General features: G+C 36.0%; 1 protein-coding gene across 1 annotated transcript; it reads right to left on the minus strand.

The window, feature by feature from the left end:
- Nucleotides 1-4,499: 4,499 nt before the first annotated feature.
- rgp1 (GP1 homolog, RAB6A GEF complex partner 1) lies at nucleotides 4,500-17,451 on the minus strand. Its single transcript, XM_030162096.1, has 10 exons — nucleotides 17,099-17,451; nucleotides 16,774-16,889; nucleotides 15,031-15,164; nucleotides 14,204-14,287; nucleotides 13,573-13,722; nucleotides 11,104-11,250; nucleotides 10,276-10,403; nucleotides 8,646-8,823; nucleotides 5,076-5,334; nucleotides 4,500-5,015 (listed from the first exon to the last, which is right to left on the minus strand). Exons 2-9 carry the CDS (start codon nucleotides 16,887-16,889, stop codon nucleotides 5,111-5,113), a joined length of 1,161 nt encoding a protein of 386 aa, XP_030017956.1. The 5' UTR covers nucleotides 17,099-17,451; the 3' UTR covers nucleotides 4,500-5,015; nucleotides 5,076-5,110.
- Nucleotides 17,452-17,757: the final 306 nt, after the last annotated feature.

Below are 17,757 nucleotides of genomic sequence, written 5' to 3' on the forward strand. Positions count from 1 at the left end.
CTGTTTCTGATATAATAACCCTTAACTTTAATCTGAGCTTTAATGAACATGTACATCAGTGAATTAAATAAATATGGGAAAATACCTGATTTTTCACTTAAAAATGCAGAACACAGAAGATAAAATTATAATAAATTATGATAAATCACTTAGGAAAGATTAAATATAGAAAAAAAAAATCGTCTATTAATATAAACTGTTTAATACCTGTTGATCCACTAATCCTATCAGTGCATGTAAATAATTAGTGTAAAATACAGTTTGTTATCTTTTCATGGTCATCAGATATGACCCATTTGGACGTTCAGAGGCTCCGTAGTTACCATAGAAACACCGTCATCTTTTACAACATTGATTCACCAGTAAAACCCATGGAGTTGGATCAATTATAGTGGATGGAGACACTTGTTTATGTTCAGTTTATGATATATTTTACTGAAAAAGTCACTTTTTCTTCAGTTTTCTCTGTTTCTGATATAATAACCCTTAACTTTAATCTGAGCTTTTATGAACAGCTACATCAGTGAATTAAATAAATATGGGAAAACACCTGATTTTTCATTTAAAAATGCAAAATACAGAAGATAATATTACAATAAATTAGTATAAATCTCTGAAGAAAGATTAAATATAGAGAAAAATGTATCTATTAATATAAATTGTTTAATACCTGTTGATCCACTAATCTTATTGATACATGTAAATATTTAGTATAAAATGAAGTTTGTCGTCTTTTCATGGTCATCAGATATGACCCTTTTGGACATTCAGAGGCTCCGTAGTTACCATGGAAACACCGTCATCCTCTACAACATCGATTCACCAGTTTTGTTGTTTTGTTTTTACACGCAGTTAATGATATAGTCACTTTTTCTTCACTTTTCTCTGTTTTGATGTAATAACCTTTGAATTTACTCTGAGTTTTTATGAACATCTACATGATCAGTGAATTAAATAAAGGAAAATTCATGATTTACACTAAAAAATGCAAAACACCGAGGATAATATTATCATGAATGACGATAAATCACTTAAAAAAAATGGCTAAATATAAAGAAGAATTCATTTGGGAGCTGTCACAAAAGTAGCATTGGGTCTTTATGGGTTAACTGAGCATAATTAACGAAAGAATTACTGGTAACATGTCTAATAGTATCACTATTCTATAGATCAAGCTCACTGATACTTATTACACTTTTTATCACTCTGTCAAATATAATCCATAAAAAAATCTGGAATTATAGAGGCTTTTTTTGTTTTGTTTTGATACATTTTTATTTTAAGTGTAATTAAGTGTCATTTATTTCACCAGTAATGAATTATTGTAAATATCAACATTAATATATATGTAATGGATCCTGTTCCCTGCTGTAACTCATTTAACCTCCAAATAAAATCCTTGTCTACACACAGAGATGGGCTTTATTTCAATTACATCTATGCATTATTTAATCATCTTACATTTTCCTGAGCAGAAAAAAAAAAAAAAAAATTGTGATATAATATTTAGTCAATCATTTTATTCTCAAATAAGGCACTTTAGGCTTTCCTTGAACTTGAAAAAATAAAAGAAAATCAACCCAAACAAGACTCTTCAGAGCAGTAGATACTATAATATTATATACTTTTATTTCTCATTTCCACTTTTACTAGATCTCTTATGTATTAATTTGCTTATGTATTCATTTGAACCCTTTCATGCATGAATTATGAGAGTCTTAATCAAGATTTTTTTCCTGAGTGTTTTAATTCCTCTAGGCATTAAAAAACAATGCGATTGAATTTTTTTTTTTTTTTATGAACCTACTTGAGTTGCAAAAAGATCCACTCAACTGGACACCATGCATTAAATTTTTGAAGCAAAGAAATGTATTTACTGATAAACTGTGTGAAAACTATGAATTAAAAACATTTTTAATGCAGCTAATCTGACACTTTCTCACAGTTTAACATACTCTAATACAAGTCATTATTCACTTCATGGAGATAATATGCAAAAATAAATAAATAAATAAATAAATAGAAATAAAAAACCCTGTTAATTACAGTCTAATAACAATAACAAGCAATCGATTTCCACTCACACATGCACACACTGCAGATCAGGTTTATCAAGAGCAATGAACTGCAGTATATGAGATGGTGCATAGGCATCCACTGTTTTGGCTGATATGGAACTAAAACAACAAAATCCATGAATATATAAGAGAACAGCTGTAGAACAGATGTCCACTGTAGTGACCACTATGCATGAAAAGGTTAATTTGGGTTAAGTATAACTGGAGCTTTTCTTCCATACAGAGTTCATATCTTCATAATTGTGGTGTATTTCACATTCATACCCTACAATAGTGTCTTTTACTTGTATTTTTTTCTGTCTCTGACAAACTGTATTCCATAAATGAATTAACTGACCAGAAAACTGCATTTGATGGTTCCTATTTACGGAACACTTCATCTACATTTCTGACTGTCTTCCAGCAGGTGGTGCTATAACCATATCTCAATAATGACATAAGATAAGACCTGTGTTCAGTATTCTTCTGCTCCATGCCAAGATGCATTCACAGTCTAAATTTGGTGCAGAAATCTCAATGCATTCTTCAGGTAATGTGACCACATCCCCTACCACATCCCCTTCATCCTTGCACGATGAATACTTTACACTCTACTTCACAGTTTTACCTGCAATACAGACCAGTGGCCCATCAGACTTCCTCTCTTTGCATTTTGCACACACACACACAAAGGCTAAAATTTACTTAGGGGGTTAAATGAGTGGCCTTTTTTGAGAAAAAAAAAAAAAAGTTTTAAGAAATGTATAGAACTGTGCTGAAATAATGCTAATCCATTTGTGCACAGACTACTGATATTATTCGACAGTGGAAGCTCTATTTTCAGAAATATTGGATTTTGAATAGCATGTGTATGTGAAAACTTTTGCTGGTGGACAGACGTGACATTACCCATGATGCTCTGGTCAGTACCAGTACTTTATTAGTAATAAACTTATATACTTACTATCGCTAATTCTCCTCTTATTCATAAATGTTAGTATTATGGATCTAAAACAATAACAGCTGAAAAAAAACACAAAATGTGGCAGTGGACGGATGTGACATGGTTGTTACAGATCCCATCATACTGATGCTCGGCAGCCATGTCACCGTTTACACTAATGATCCCTGTGCAAAAACTAGGATCAGAACTATTTATTGTATAGTTTATCATCATACTAAAGAGGAGCTTTTCTATTTCTTTATAAAAATGCTTATTATTAGAAAACTGTTGATTTAAAAAGTGACGTGTGACATTCTTCATGTATGTATTGGCGTAACATAAGCAGGATGGATCAGCACCATACTCCATATTGAACCTGTAAAAATAAAACATGTGATATGTAGGATAGAATCTGGTAAGAAAAACTGGGGAATCTAAAAGAATAGAATATTTGTTTTTCAGGTAAATCCAGTTCAAATATAACTTGGCCATTTGTGACATGAAAATATAGCATTAATTGTGATGAAATTGGACATTTTTGAGCTGAAAACATAGTTCATATGAGCATCAACATGTTGAACAGAACTGAAATCCTGTACATTTGCAGAACTTGCATTTACCAACACAGAGTTCCTTTGGGGATTCACTTAGATTGATTTCTTATGCACAAAGACAGAAAGCAAATTTTATCTGACATGTTTTCTTGTGCAAAGGTCTGTTTTTGGTTCTTTATTATTATACAAAGATCTTTTATATATATATATATATATACACACACACACACACACACACACATATAGTTTATATTGGGCTAAATCTGGGACCTTGGGTAGCAAATTTTATGCTATCCCATGTATAAATGTGTGCTGGTATGACAGTAAAGTTCCTGTATCCTGAATGGACAGACAGACCAAATATGGTAACTTCCCTGACCTTGATTTTCTACAAAATAAAACATTTTGAAAAATTTCACAAAAGTAATAAAGTCTTGTTATGTCCTGCAAAAAAACACTGAAGTTGAAATTTTGAATTTCAGAGTATTTCTATGAGTGCCCTATAAAGGGTTAACTGATGGTATTTGTAGGTAAAACCCTGTGTGGAGACTTTTTTTATTTTGTAAGGTCCCTATTTTTTTGATGATATTCAAGAAACTCTGGACTCAGTGATGGGATTAGAATATCCCTAAGAGGCTTGATTGAACATGTGAACCTGTTAAAAGTCGTTGCCAAATTTTACATGTCTAAGAGAGAGCTTCATTTTTAGTTTTTTTAAAGGCACAAGACCCATATAATAACATTTACCTGTATGTGTGTGTGTGTGCAAAGTTCTGAGTTTCCAAGCAGGTTTGGTCCCTCAAAATCCAATACTTCCCTAGAATAACTGTCCTTCGAGATAAGACAAGGCCTAGTTATGATATTCTAAATGTATCTATGCCTATATGTATTTACAAAATAAAAACAATGTTGGATTCTGTGAAGTAAAGACTTAAACAACACTTGTAAAAGTTTCAGTCATACTTTTAATTTATCTTCCTCTAGTAATATTTACACCTCGAGCTGAAAGAAAATCAATTAAAACAGTCAGAATATTAGGACTAGGAAACTTTGTAAAATGCCAGGAACAAGTGAGCAAGTAGGAAAATAAAAGCCAAAATTAAATAAATACAGAGATGCACAACAACAACTTGAAGATAGTTTGACTTGACATGTCAGGATGCAATGTGAAATGCAAATGGAGAAAAATATATAGAGCAAAAAATATACAGTATGTAGTCAATATATGGGCAAAAATATAGTTTGTATACTTGACATGTGGAATGCACCACCGGCTCAGCATGAACATAAACAAAACAAAAAAAAAAAAACAACTGCATCTCGGCTCCTGCATATTCACCCCCACACCAGCAGCTCATATTTCTGTTTTCCTGTCACACACATGCACGCAGGTAAATACTGAAACATGTGTAGATGAACTGTTTCAGACGCTACTCTTTACACACACACACGCACACACGCGCACACACGCACACGCGCACACGCACACACGCACACACGCACACACGCACACACGCACACACACACACACACACACACACACACACACACAGCGGTCAGATGTTAATGCTGTTGGTTCCTGTGAACTGGGACACGTACGAAGCCAGGGCCGGATTCGTGGGCAGGACTTTGATCGGTAAATCCCAGCTGAAGGTGTCCACGTCGACGTGCTCCGCCCCCGTCCACACTGTGACCTCTGATTGGTTTTGCAGAACGGTGGGTGGTTCCATAGGCTCTCGGGCAGTGACAAATTCAAAGTGCAGACGCCACCTCAGGGTCACTGCACACAGACAGAAGTGGACGTTAGACTGATGGTCAAGTTCACTGCTTTTTTCAGTTTCCCATCAGCTCGACTCGCTTCGACTTGCTTGGTTTTACACTGAACAAAAATATAAACGCACCACTTTTGTTTTTGCTCCCATTTTTCATGAGCTGAACTCAAAGATCTAAAACTTTTTCTGTGTACACACAAGGTTTATTTCTCTCAAATATTGTTCACAAATCTGTCTAAATTTGTGTTAGTGAACACTTCTTCTTTGCTGAGATAATCCATCCACCTCACAGGTGTGGCATATCAAGATGCTGATTAGACAGTAGGATTTTTGCACAGGTGTGCCTTAGGCTGGCCACAATAAAAGGCCACTCCAAAATGAGCAGTTTTATCACACAGCACAATACCACAGATGTCACAAGTTTTGAGGGAATATGCAATGGTCATGCTGACTTCAGGAATCTCCACCAGAGCTTTTGCCTGTGAATTGAATGTTCATTTCTCTACCATAAGCCATCTCCAAAGCTGTTTCAGAGAATTCATGAAGAAGACTGTGCGAGGAAAATGGTGGTCACACCAAATACTGACTGGTTTTCTGACCCCCCTGGACCACCCAATACAGTAAAAGTGCACATTTTAGAGTGGCCTTTTATTGTGGCCAGCCTAAGTCACACCTGTGCAATAATCCTGCTGTCCTAATCAGCATCTTGATCTGCCACACCTGTGAGGTGGATGGATTATCTCAGCAAAGGACAAAGGAGAAGTGCTCACTAACACAGATTTAGACAAATTTATGAACAATATTTGAGAGAAATAGGCCTTTTGTGAACATAGAAAAAGTTTTAGATCTTTGAGTTCAGCTCATGAAAAATGGGAGCAAAAACAAAAGTGGTGCGTTTATATTTTTGTTCAGTGTAGTATCAACACTTTGCATTTCCATCGCAGCTATAGTACCCACTGACTAAGGTCGGTTGTCTTGGCTACACAACCTAACGTGTGGTGCCAGGCACAACAAACCCCGCCCCTCGCATATATTGTAGCTTATTTTAGCATCGATCCAGCTGATGTCATCATGTCTATGTGTACTGTATGTGTAGTGATGTCAGCATGTCACCTGCCTCTATATCAAGGTTATAATAGTTGTGGATTTTTCATTATAGTTCAGTTTTATTTAGTTTTGACTTTTTTTTTTTCCCTCTAATTCACTTAGTTTTAATTCGTTTTTAGAGCAGGTTTGCTAGTTTTTATTAGTTTTCTTTTTTTTTTTCTAAATGCTTAGTTTTAGTTTAGTATTAATTTTAGTTTTGTTGCATCTTTTCTCTTCTTCACCTGTCGTATTCTAATAAATCCCAGACAGGACTCTTTTGCTTTCTCCCAACTTTAGTCTGCATGTTTCCAGGTAGAGTGGGGACCAGAAGACGACTCTAAACCACAAGTGACGAGAAGTGACGGATCGTGAAGTGTCGTATGGTGCCAGCAGCTAAAATTGCTAGAGTGAAATAAATCGCTTTCGTATCGATCCAACCTCGACAAAGACGAAAACGAAGGGAATTTTATCCATAATTTTTATACATTTTAGTTAGTTTTGTAAACACACAATACAGTTTCAGTTAGTTATCGTTTTTTTCTTTGAATTATAGTTTTTATTTATTTCAGTTAACGAAAAAGTTTTCACAATTCTAGTTTTCGTCATTTCGTTAGTTTTCGTTAACGATAATAACCTTGCTCTATATATGTGCCAAGTTTGAAGTAAATTGAAACAAAATTGCTGTTTTTATAGACATCTGAAATTTCACCCATTATAGGTAAACGGGAGAAGAAAACTTTTTTTTAAAAATTCATAAAAAATTTTAACTTTGACCTACTTTTCCCAAAATACAACCACATCTATTCTGGGTCACTGGCAATCTATAAACTGAATTTGGTATGAATTCAACCAATAGTTTTGCTGCTAGAGTGCTAATAACAAACACAAACAAACAAACAAACAAACACACAAACTGAACCAAAAACAATATCCCTTGCCTCCCCTTTGGGGTAAGAATAGGACCACTGAACCTGTATCGCTGGTGTGTTCTATCAAGAATCAATAATCCTACTATATAATACACATTCTGTGTCCCATCGATGTTGCAGCACAGGAGGGCGTTTGTACAGATTTTCCTCAGCCTTCACAGGCCCGATCGCGGCCAAACTCACCAAATGAATACAAACATTACCTGACTATCTACTAGGCACAATTTTATGTCCGTATTCAAATGTTGTGAGGTATGCTGGGCGATTTTAGCCTCTCTCTAGTTTGAATTCTTCATCCCTGCTGCCATACTCCATTTTTGGAAGTGGTTATGCTGCCGTTCATGAAATTTCCACTGCTAGCAGATGATGCTACAATGTGAAGGCTGCAGTTCACTACCGCTGTATGAATGTAATCATGCTTGACAGGCCAAACAAATACATGCTCTTCCCTTCATTCCTCGCATGTTGGCTCAAATTATTCCCTGCACAATGCATGATTAAATGGTAGTTTACAAATGGATAGTGGTGGCAGACAAGTTCTACTTATCATGCTATCGTACAATGGCACGGGTACAACGCCGCTAGTAACTTAAATTTGCGAGATTGTCAGGTTCGGTCCTGTGGTCTTGATGCAGATCAATCTCGAAATCTAGACATTGGTCACCTTGAGTGTCACCCTTCAAGGTCACCCAAGTTCAAAGGTCATGGACCCAAATGGAAGTCCATATATGAGTTCCTATCAGTGCTCAACAGTAACTATATTGATATTTCTAACCATTTTCATGTTATAAGCCATCGAAATATGGCCCATTATCAGTAAAGGAAAATGATTCATATTTTAAAAATTCATAAAAAATCCAAAAAATATCTCAAAACTGTGAGCAAACTTTGCAGACATTGTCCCAAGAAAGCTACATATAAAATTTAAAATGAATGCTACCAGTATTTTTTTTCAGTAAAGATGTTTGAAGAAACTGCTAATAAATACGATGATGACGACGACAAAGCCAACGACTTCAAAGTTTTCCTGCTCGCTTGGCTTGGTGTCATCTATTGCGAAATTTTGGTTCCTGCTGAAATTTTGGGAAAGGCAGGATTAGATAACAGCATTTGAACTTCCTGTCCTAAACATGCCATCAGAAGAAAACGACCACCCTGTGAATATTCTTAGATAATTTGATGTAAATGTTCCATATTACAACTTTAAATATTCTACTTCAAACTCTAAATGTGAGCTGTGGTGTTACTCAGATGCTTCTATCGGACCTATGACGTAGACGTGCTTCAGGGACTGTTGGACTGACCTATGTCTGTGCTGAACCCCGGTGTGACGTTCAGTGGGATGGGGAGTGAGAAGTGGCTGGAGGCGGTGTGGAGGCAGGACTCCATGTGCCGCCCATGTCCTGTTACGCTGACCGCCTGTCCTGAACGACGCTGGTACTGCTGCTGGATCTCCTCCTCACTCTGCAGACTCACCGAATACTAACAAAGACAAACACACATACTGGAGATCGCATCTAACAAACCTGACATACAGTCTGTTTACGTGACCATAAAAACCAGAAAACTGGGAGTAATAGTCAGATAATTGTAATAATCAGATCTGACACGTTTACATGCACTTAAGAAACATGATAATTAAAAACCCAGGTTTATACGCTCTGGTCCATTATTGAATTTCTTTCAGAGTACTTACATACACAGTGATGGTAAATTCAAACTTCCTGTTATTGAGCCCATTGAGATTCACACTAATACTGTGATCATTATCTGATTTGTGGAGTTATCAGATTATTCAAGGGATCATGTAAACAGTATAATCTGATATGTTTTATCAGATAACAGCAGTAATCTGATTATGAGGAATCTGATTAACACACCTGAATTTCTCCTCAATACTCCAATGTCTTCCTGCATGTATACAGGTTCATCTGATTTATTTGGTTCATGGTAAAAACAATGAAAATTGTACAAAAGGGAAGTTACGTAGTCAAATGTGAGTGGAAGTCTACCATCACTACGTACGTATGAACCCTGAAAGAAATCCAATAATAGGCTGGAGCGTCTAAACCAGGGTTTTTTGATTATCGTATTTCTTAAGTGGATGTAAATGTGTTAGATCTGATTAGTACAATTATCCGTTTACTCCCAGTTATTTATTTATTTCATTTATCTATTTATTTGACAGGAACAATACTTTCAAACATAGTAACATGCTTGCAGCTGATGTGATGCATACAGAGTTTATAGCTAGTGCTAACTTTCAAATCCTGTCCCTGGTTGGGCTTTTCTACAGCACTACAGTACATTACAACATACAGTAAAAAACAAAAAACAAAAACACTGTTCTATATAAAAACACAATTAAATTGTCCATAATTACTGCATTTGTATAAAACATTAGTTCACTCACTCACCTACACATAATACACACCATTTAAAAAAATGGGTACAGGTTTGTTTTATCTTTGGCCAAGATTTAGTTCTGGTGGTGAACATTTCAGACTTTTATTGTCATGTAAACAGACTCACTGTTTTCCATTCACGTTTGACTACGCAACATTTTTTTTTTTTACGATTTTTATTGTGTTTACACATGCGCAAAAGTAAAAGAATGAAATAAATCTGATTAACCTGTATACATGCAGGAAGACATCAGAGTATTGGGGAGAAATCAGATTACCAATCAGATTACTGCGGTTATTTGATAAAGCATATCAGATTGTACCGTTTACATGATCTCTTGAATAATCTGATAACTCCAGAAATCGATTAATGATCAGAGTATTAGTGTGAATGTAAATGGGCTCAATAAGAGGAAGTTTGAATGTATCGTCACTATGTATGTACGTACTCTGAAAGAAATCCGATAGTGGACCGGAGCATCATTGTGAGAGAGAAAGAGAGTTTTGGATGTACAAAGTGAAAAGTCACCTGTAAGCAGGGAATGTCTCCTTCAGAGAAGTTGAATGTCCCGATGATGTCCTCCCCAAGTCTGTACACAGTTTTGAAGATGCAGAACTTCGCCACCTTTCCACGCATGTTGGTAATATTGAACATGTCTAAAAAACAGAGAATGAGAGAATAAAGTGAAAATGTTATAGTACAGTAGTAGCATTATAAAAACTTTTCATCAAATTTGTTTTGATTTTTAATTTGCAGTATTTCTTCATACACATTATTACTGTGGTTTATAGAGGAAGCCCACTGCATTCACACCAGAAAAAAAATTTAAACACATTATCTCATAATTATTACATGAGATATCTTCATTGCAACATCAGGTCTGTAATTACAAGACAATATCCTGTAATTATAAGAAAAACTAATGTCAGTTTTTGATTGTTACTTAACAGAACTGAATGAAAAACAGTAGATTTTACTTAACAAGTACAATCACATCACATTAGAAACATTCAAATTCTATAAGCTATATGCCATTGGCTTATAGGATTGAGGATGATGTTTGGTGCCTGAATAGTATCACATTTTGAAATGGTATAAACTTAGACTGTATGTTAGGCCAGATGCTGCGACGCTGTTTCTTTCCATTGTGTAAAAATCCAGTAACAGAGAATACAAAGATGATGATTTGAAAACATGCCAGTCTCAGGAAATTTACTTAAAAACCAACACCTAAATCTACATTAAAAAAGACAAAAAAGTTACTGGATGTGTACTTGAGACTTTAGTTTGGCTGAAGTCTCATAGAGAAACATAAAGGGGTGGAATCAGTGCCAGCACAGACAGAAGAGGCCTTACGAGGACAGCGTCTGGAGGTGGTGACCATCAGCATGTCCAGGGCCCTCTCCAGAGGACGAGCATCCCTGCGGCTCGCTTCCTCCTCCTCAAGGAATGGATTGATGGGGGACACCTCCTCATCCTGGGGGAACGGAGGCTCAGGCATGCCTACAAGGAAAACATGACACATCACTCACAGAGGTTAAACGACACTCATGGATTTAAGGGAACCCCATTTTGAGAAGAACACAATTTTAACACAGGTTTAAAGGGGTCATATTTTGCTAAACCCACTTTTATTAGTACATTTATTTGTGTAATTGAACCCTAATAGTTCAAAAAGTTAGAATTTGAACCCTCCAGGTACTGCAAAAGTATCTTTATATTCATTTTGGCAAAAATCGAGTGAATTTCCACAACCTGTTTTAATTCCTTCTTCATTTGTTACGTTTTATAACTAATTACGTCACGACATTTGCACATACAAGGTCCAGACTTCCGATGAACATTTCTCCAAGTACGACATAATTGTTTGTCAGCAGCAGCGGTTGGAGTAAAAACTTAAAATATCTCCAAACTTCGAGCTGATTACCTAAAATGTTCAGTTGTTGATTGTATTAACGAAGTCAAGTGGTTGAACGGGACAGAAAGCACGGTCAACAACCTGGAGGGGGCGGGGCATGAAGTGGCTCATTTGCATTTAAAGGGCCAGCGCTCAAAATTACCTTTCTGGTGTCATTACTCAGAAATATTGTTGAGGATGGACCTGTGGAGTTGAATTAATGAAGAATTCAGACCCAAGCAGAGCATTTACAGTTTACGTAGACCACAGGGAAATGTTTTAAAATGCATAATTGCATTTAAAAAAGCAAAATATCACTCCTTTAATTCAAGATTTTGTATATAATATTTTATCGTCATACTTAGAGTTTTAGAAGGATTTTCCTCTCACATTAAACTGGCTGTGGTTAGAAATCCTATGATTGAAACAACTATGAAACTATTCTAAACTACTCTGAAGTCTTGTTGCTCCACACTCTTAAATGATCTTAACTATGATCTCAAACATGCAAACGCTAAAAGATTCTACAGTAACTGCACATCACACGTATTTAGAATCTCTTGCCTGACGGAGCAACGACCTCATCATGTGACTTCGTGGGGACACACTCGTAATCTAAATTGTGCTGATGCTCTGAAAAAAAAGCAGATGAGTGAATGGGCTTGAATAGGAAAATAGTCAAGCAGAACTAGAGGTGAGAAGGACAGATGCTGCTCTTTTTAATATTGATCTACAGTCGTATGCTATCTAATGTCAGCCTTATTGGCCTGAGAGGGGATAGAAGGTTCAGGGACAGCAGCGCCACCTCTGGGTATTAAGGTTGTGATTTGAAATAAACACAAGTTTGACTTTGAAATGAACGATTTTGGAGTGAATGTTGATAATTGGAACTAAATACATGTGTGAGATGAGTGAAAATTATTTCAGCCCTGATTAGTCTGTCAATAGTTTGGCAATTAGAGTCCCAATTAGACCTAGAAACCATAATTCCTGCTTGGGATCAATACAGTTAATCTATATGTGTAGCAGTATATTTGTCATGAAAACAAAAGGCCTAGAAAGATGCAATTTATTTTATGCATTTCAAAATTCTATGTCAATAAACTTCTTAATAAGAGGTGTGTGCAGCCTTAAACTCATCCTAGTGAAAGCACAGTAAACAGATTACATAATATTTACAATTTATGTGTAATATGTGAAACAGATAGATAGATAGATAGATAGATAGATAGATAGATAGATAGATAGATAGATAGATAGATAGATAGATAGATAGATAGATAGATAGATAGATAGATAGATAGATAGATAGATAGATAGATAGATAGATAGATACTTTATTAATCCTGAGGGAAATTCAAGTATTCGCCAGCTTTGCATACAGTAAAAGAAGACAAAAACAGACAGAACAAAACAGGTGGGTTAGTAACCAGGTTGACATTAAGGTTAGTATATATACTTAAAAAAAAATTGCTAAAGAAATTACTTTAAAAAAACTTCCTGGACAATACTGTAAACAAAGACTTCTGATTGTATTTACACATTTCAGAGCACACTGATTTAAAGTAAAACAGTGATGTAAGTGATCTACGTTTGTTTGAAAGGCAGGTTTAGGCCAACTACTTAAGGTGCTTGGATGTTTTACAGTCTCGTTGGATCAGTCCTAATGTGATCATGACTGAGACAGAGACCCCCCCTCCCCCTCCCCCTGACCACTCAGTGATGCGTTGTCCAATCTGATGGCCAGAGGGACAAAACAGTTCCTGAGCCTGTTTGTGGAGCAGGTCGGAGACAGTAACCTGGAGCTGAACACACTCCTCTACCTGATCATATTAGTGGAATATTAGCAGGAGCTGACAGTATGGATACCTGATCTTTTCTGTGGTAGAGCCTTTTTGCTGCAGCTTCATGTGTGATGAAATACTCACCCTGCAACACCAGCACTCTGAAGGGAACTCGGAGCAGTTTGATAGGAGAGTTGACCCTCTGGCAGCCGATAGTTAGTTTGTAGACGTACTTTACTGCCTGACCACGGAAACTAGGAGGGCCGTCCACAGGCACCACCTCACTGTATGAATCTGAGGAGGACAGACATGACTGAAGCATGCTTATATCACAAACTATTACCTTACAAACTGTTTTCACATGCACACTTACACAGGGTTCCTACAGGTTTCTACAAGCTAAATTTAAGACCTTTTTAAGACTACTTAGAACAGAACTTAATGCCCATTTCACAGCCATACTGGCAAAAATTTGTGACTGTGTTGGGCTGAATGTTCTGTGATCATTTCTGCAAAGTTAGTGATAATTGGTTCCTAATTTCAATATAAATTGTTGGGTTGGAACAGGTGGAACTGAGCAGACTAACGTTACTTTCTTTGCAGCTTGGACATTTAACAGACACATTTAAACACAATACAGCCAACACGTTTTTGGCAACATAACTTAAGGCCTACCATATCAAATTTAATAACTTTTAAAGACTTTTTATTAAATGCAGATTTGCAAATTCAAGACTTTTTAGACTTTTTAAGACCACATGGGAACCCTGCTTACAAGTCTTGCTTTCTCCAGGATCCAGGCGAAGGTCACAGAACAATATTTTGGGTGGTGTGTCCAACACACACTGCCCTCGCTCTCCTGTGGCGAAAGAAAAAGCAGAAAAAAATGTGTCCGAAAAATGTCACCCATTATAGAGCAAAATAACAAATCAAACCCAATCTTAAAATATCAAAAAATCATGGGAAAGAATGATTCTAAAACCCCCCAAAAAAAAGTTTGCTAGAGGTGTTCTTTGGAAAAAGGGATTCATAAAGTAGATGACAAACAGGAAGAAAACTCCAAGGCACTCTCTTTAAGCATTAAAATGCCTTTATTCTTACGACATGGTCATATATAGACCTTAAAACACTTCAATATGTTTTCAGCTTCAAGCCTTCATTATTTGACTTCCTGATGAAGGCTTGAAGCTGAAACGCGTTGAAGTGCTTTTTTTTAAGGTCTATATATGACTATGCCATGAGAATAAAGGCATTTTAAGAGAGTGCCTTGGAGTTTTCTTCCTGTTTGTCAAGGTCTTAAAATATATAGAGATGAACACACGCCCATAACGATCTATATAGTTAATCTGTAACTGTATCTGTAAGACCTAAGTGTATACTAAATGGGTTAACATCATTTTCCTGCTACTAAAAGTGCAAACAAGATGTAAACACAAAGTATGCAATGTTACAATGTTCCTCAATCAAAACAATAACAAAAAGATTCAATAGTTTCATGACATTGTGAATTTGCATGGAATCATCTGAATTGTTGATTTCACTTTTGTTCCTGATACAAATCTATCCCATGTGTCACATAAAGTAACTTTCAGCTCCACTAACCTCTGCTGGGAATCAGCACTGTGTCACTCTCAGCCTGAACGTCCTGTTTGCTGCCCTGAGCCGGAAGAGCCACTCTGCTTTCACTGGCATGAAACTGGCAGTGGATTTGGGCACTGGCCCATGCTAGCATCTCACTGGAACACAATCAGCAATGACAAGAAAACAAGATGAAGTTACTGTGTAGAGAATTATCATTGGAATACAATGCAAAATTGAAACTTCCGCAAGCTTCCACGAGACTTTATTATTAGTAGTAATTCGTCTATCACTATTATTGCTTTCCTTTTTTTCCTTTTCTTCCTTTGTTTTTTTCACTTAATCTTCTTTCTATACTATTATTTAAAACCCCTTACTGATTTCTCGTTTTTGTTGGCTAAAATTTGCTTAGAGATCTTATTTCTGTCTTTGTGCATAAGAAATCAATCTAAGTGAATCCCCAAAGGATCTTTGTGTTGGTAAATGCAAGTTCTGCAAATTTACAGGATTTCAGTTCTGTTCAACATGTTGATGGTCATATGAACTATGTTTTCAGGTCAAAAATGTCCAATTTCATCACAATTAATACTATATTTTCATGTCACAAATGGCCAAGTTACATTTGAACTGGATTTACCTGAAAAACAAATATTCTATTCTTTTAAATTCCCCAGTTTTTCTTAGAAGATTCTCTCCTACATATCACATGTTTTATTTCTACGGGTTGCAATATGGAGTATGGTGCTGATCCATCCTGCTTATGTTACGCCAATACATTAAGAATGTCACGTCACTTTTTAAATCAACAGTTTTCTAATAATAAGCATTTTTATAAAGAAATAACAATTCTATATTGTTATTTCCTCTTTAGTATGATGATAAACTATACAATAAATAATTCTGATCCTAGTTTTTGCACAGGGATCATTTGTGGAAACGGTGACATAGCTGCCGAGCATCAGTATGATGGGATCTGTAACAACCATGTCACATCCGTCCACTGCCACATTTTGTGTTTTTGTGTCAGCTGTTATTGTTTTAGATCCACAATACTAACATTTATGAATAAGAGGATACTTAGCAATAGTAAGTATATAAGTTTATAACTAATAAAGTACTGGTACTGACCAGATCATCATGGGTAATGTCACGTCCGTCCACCAGCAAAAGTTTTCACATACACGTGCTATTCAAAATCCAATATTTCTGAAAATAGAGCTTCCACTGTCAAATAATATCAGTAGTCTGTGCACAAATGGATTAGCATTATTTCAACACAGTTCTATGCATTTCTTACGTTTTTTTGTTTGTTTTTTTTGACAAAAATGGCCACTCATTTGAGTAAAGTTTAGCTGTTGTACACCCACCTCTTTTGACCCTTTTACTTATTAGACTGTCAGTTTTCATTCTCTCTTCTGTCTCCTCCTGAATAAGCCCAACCCACACAAAATAAATCATAAATAATCACACCCACACACCTGTAAATACCCCTCTGTTTGCACTCGTCTTTATTTTGCTTAATGTCTATGAACTGTTCTGTCTTGTCTGGTGTCTATAAACTTGTATGTCTTTCAGTCTATGAATTAGTATGCCACATGTTTTGTCTTTTATTTTTGTAACCCCTGTCACAACTTTTGTCTAGCACTAAATAAAAAAGCATACATATAGTAATTTGTTTTGATTAAAGCTACACAACAATGTCAGGGTCAGGGGTGTTGATGGTTAGGTGTATGATCTATATGAGGAGTGGCAGGAGTAAAGTCCAACCTGCTTGCAGACGTGGAAAGGTGAGACATCGGGTTGGTGAACATTATGAGACATTCCATAAGCTCCCCGGCCAGAAACACTGGGCCTCGGGCCATGGAGGCTACCACCTCTATCATCTGTAAGGTTAAAAAAATAAACACACTACATTACCAAACAGAAGAGACACTCACTACTACAGAGGAAATGTGCACTAGAGACAGAAAACTAAGCCTGTGTTGTTCTGCTAACATTAAATATCACTACACGATACTCAAAAGTAAGCTAAAGTTGTTTTGCTAAACTGACAAAAATAAAGCTGCTGTTTAAGAATAAATTCAACTCATACCTTGGCGTCGATGATATCCCACTCTTAAACACAAATGTGCGTAAAAAGCAAGGCAACTTTGGACTTGTTTTCAAAAATATCTACTCATATCTAGTTAGCTAGCACATCAGCTACAGTAAACAAAAAAGAAATGCTAGGTTCTGCTTGACGTAGAACGAACCCCTGGTAAACTAAAGTCATATGAAAAATGATTTATACAAGTAGACATATAATTTAATTAAAGTTGTAATGATGCCTAAAATTCCAGTGGTGGCTCCTTTTTAATTAAGCCTCCCGTTTAAATTAAAATCTACTGGGAAAAACATAACAGGAACAAGTTTTGGTCGGCCATTTCAAAAGAGTTCCGTGGCAATGTCGAGGAGACCGGACTGTTGCTATGGTAACTGAAGGGGAGGTTCAGACTAAAAAAAATAAAATAATCGAATAATTAGATAAATAAATTAATACTACTAGACATAATAGAACAATATATGTTTTTAATAATTGTTTTTAATCAAAATACGCTAATTACGTTTCAAATACATATCAGGTGAAAACGTTGTGAAACAAATACCCCCCCTTTTTTTATCGCAAATGGTTTCAACTAAGAAGCTAGCTTATTTGGTCTGTTGTTTACCCTGCGTATCGTCTTTCAGGCACTATTTGCCTCTCTGCTGTGT

Source organism: Sphaeramia orbicularis, chromosome 18, assembly GCF_902148855.1.
Source record: "Sphaeramia orbicularis chromosome 18, fSphaOr1.1, whole genome shotgun sequence".
Classification (NCBI taxonomy): Eukaryota; Metazoa; Chordata; class Actinopteri; order Kurtiformes; family Apogonidae; genus Sphaeramia; species Sphaeramia orbicularis.

Excerpts from the sequence above, each read along its gene's own strand:
- rgp1 (XM_030162096.1), bottom strand. The coding sequence starts at position 16,889 with ATGATAGAGGTGGTAGCCTCCATGGCCCGAGGCCCAGTGTTTCTGGCC. Across the intron at positions 14,288-15,030 it reads AGTGCTGATTCCCAGCAGAG|GAGAGCGAGGGCAGTGTGTG; the intron begins GTTAGTGGAGCT and ends CTTTCGCCACAG. Across the intron at positions 13,723-14,203 it reads TCCTGGAGAAAGCAAGACTT|ATTCATACAGTGAGGTGGTG; the intron begins GTAAGCAGGGTT and ends TGTCCTCCTCAG.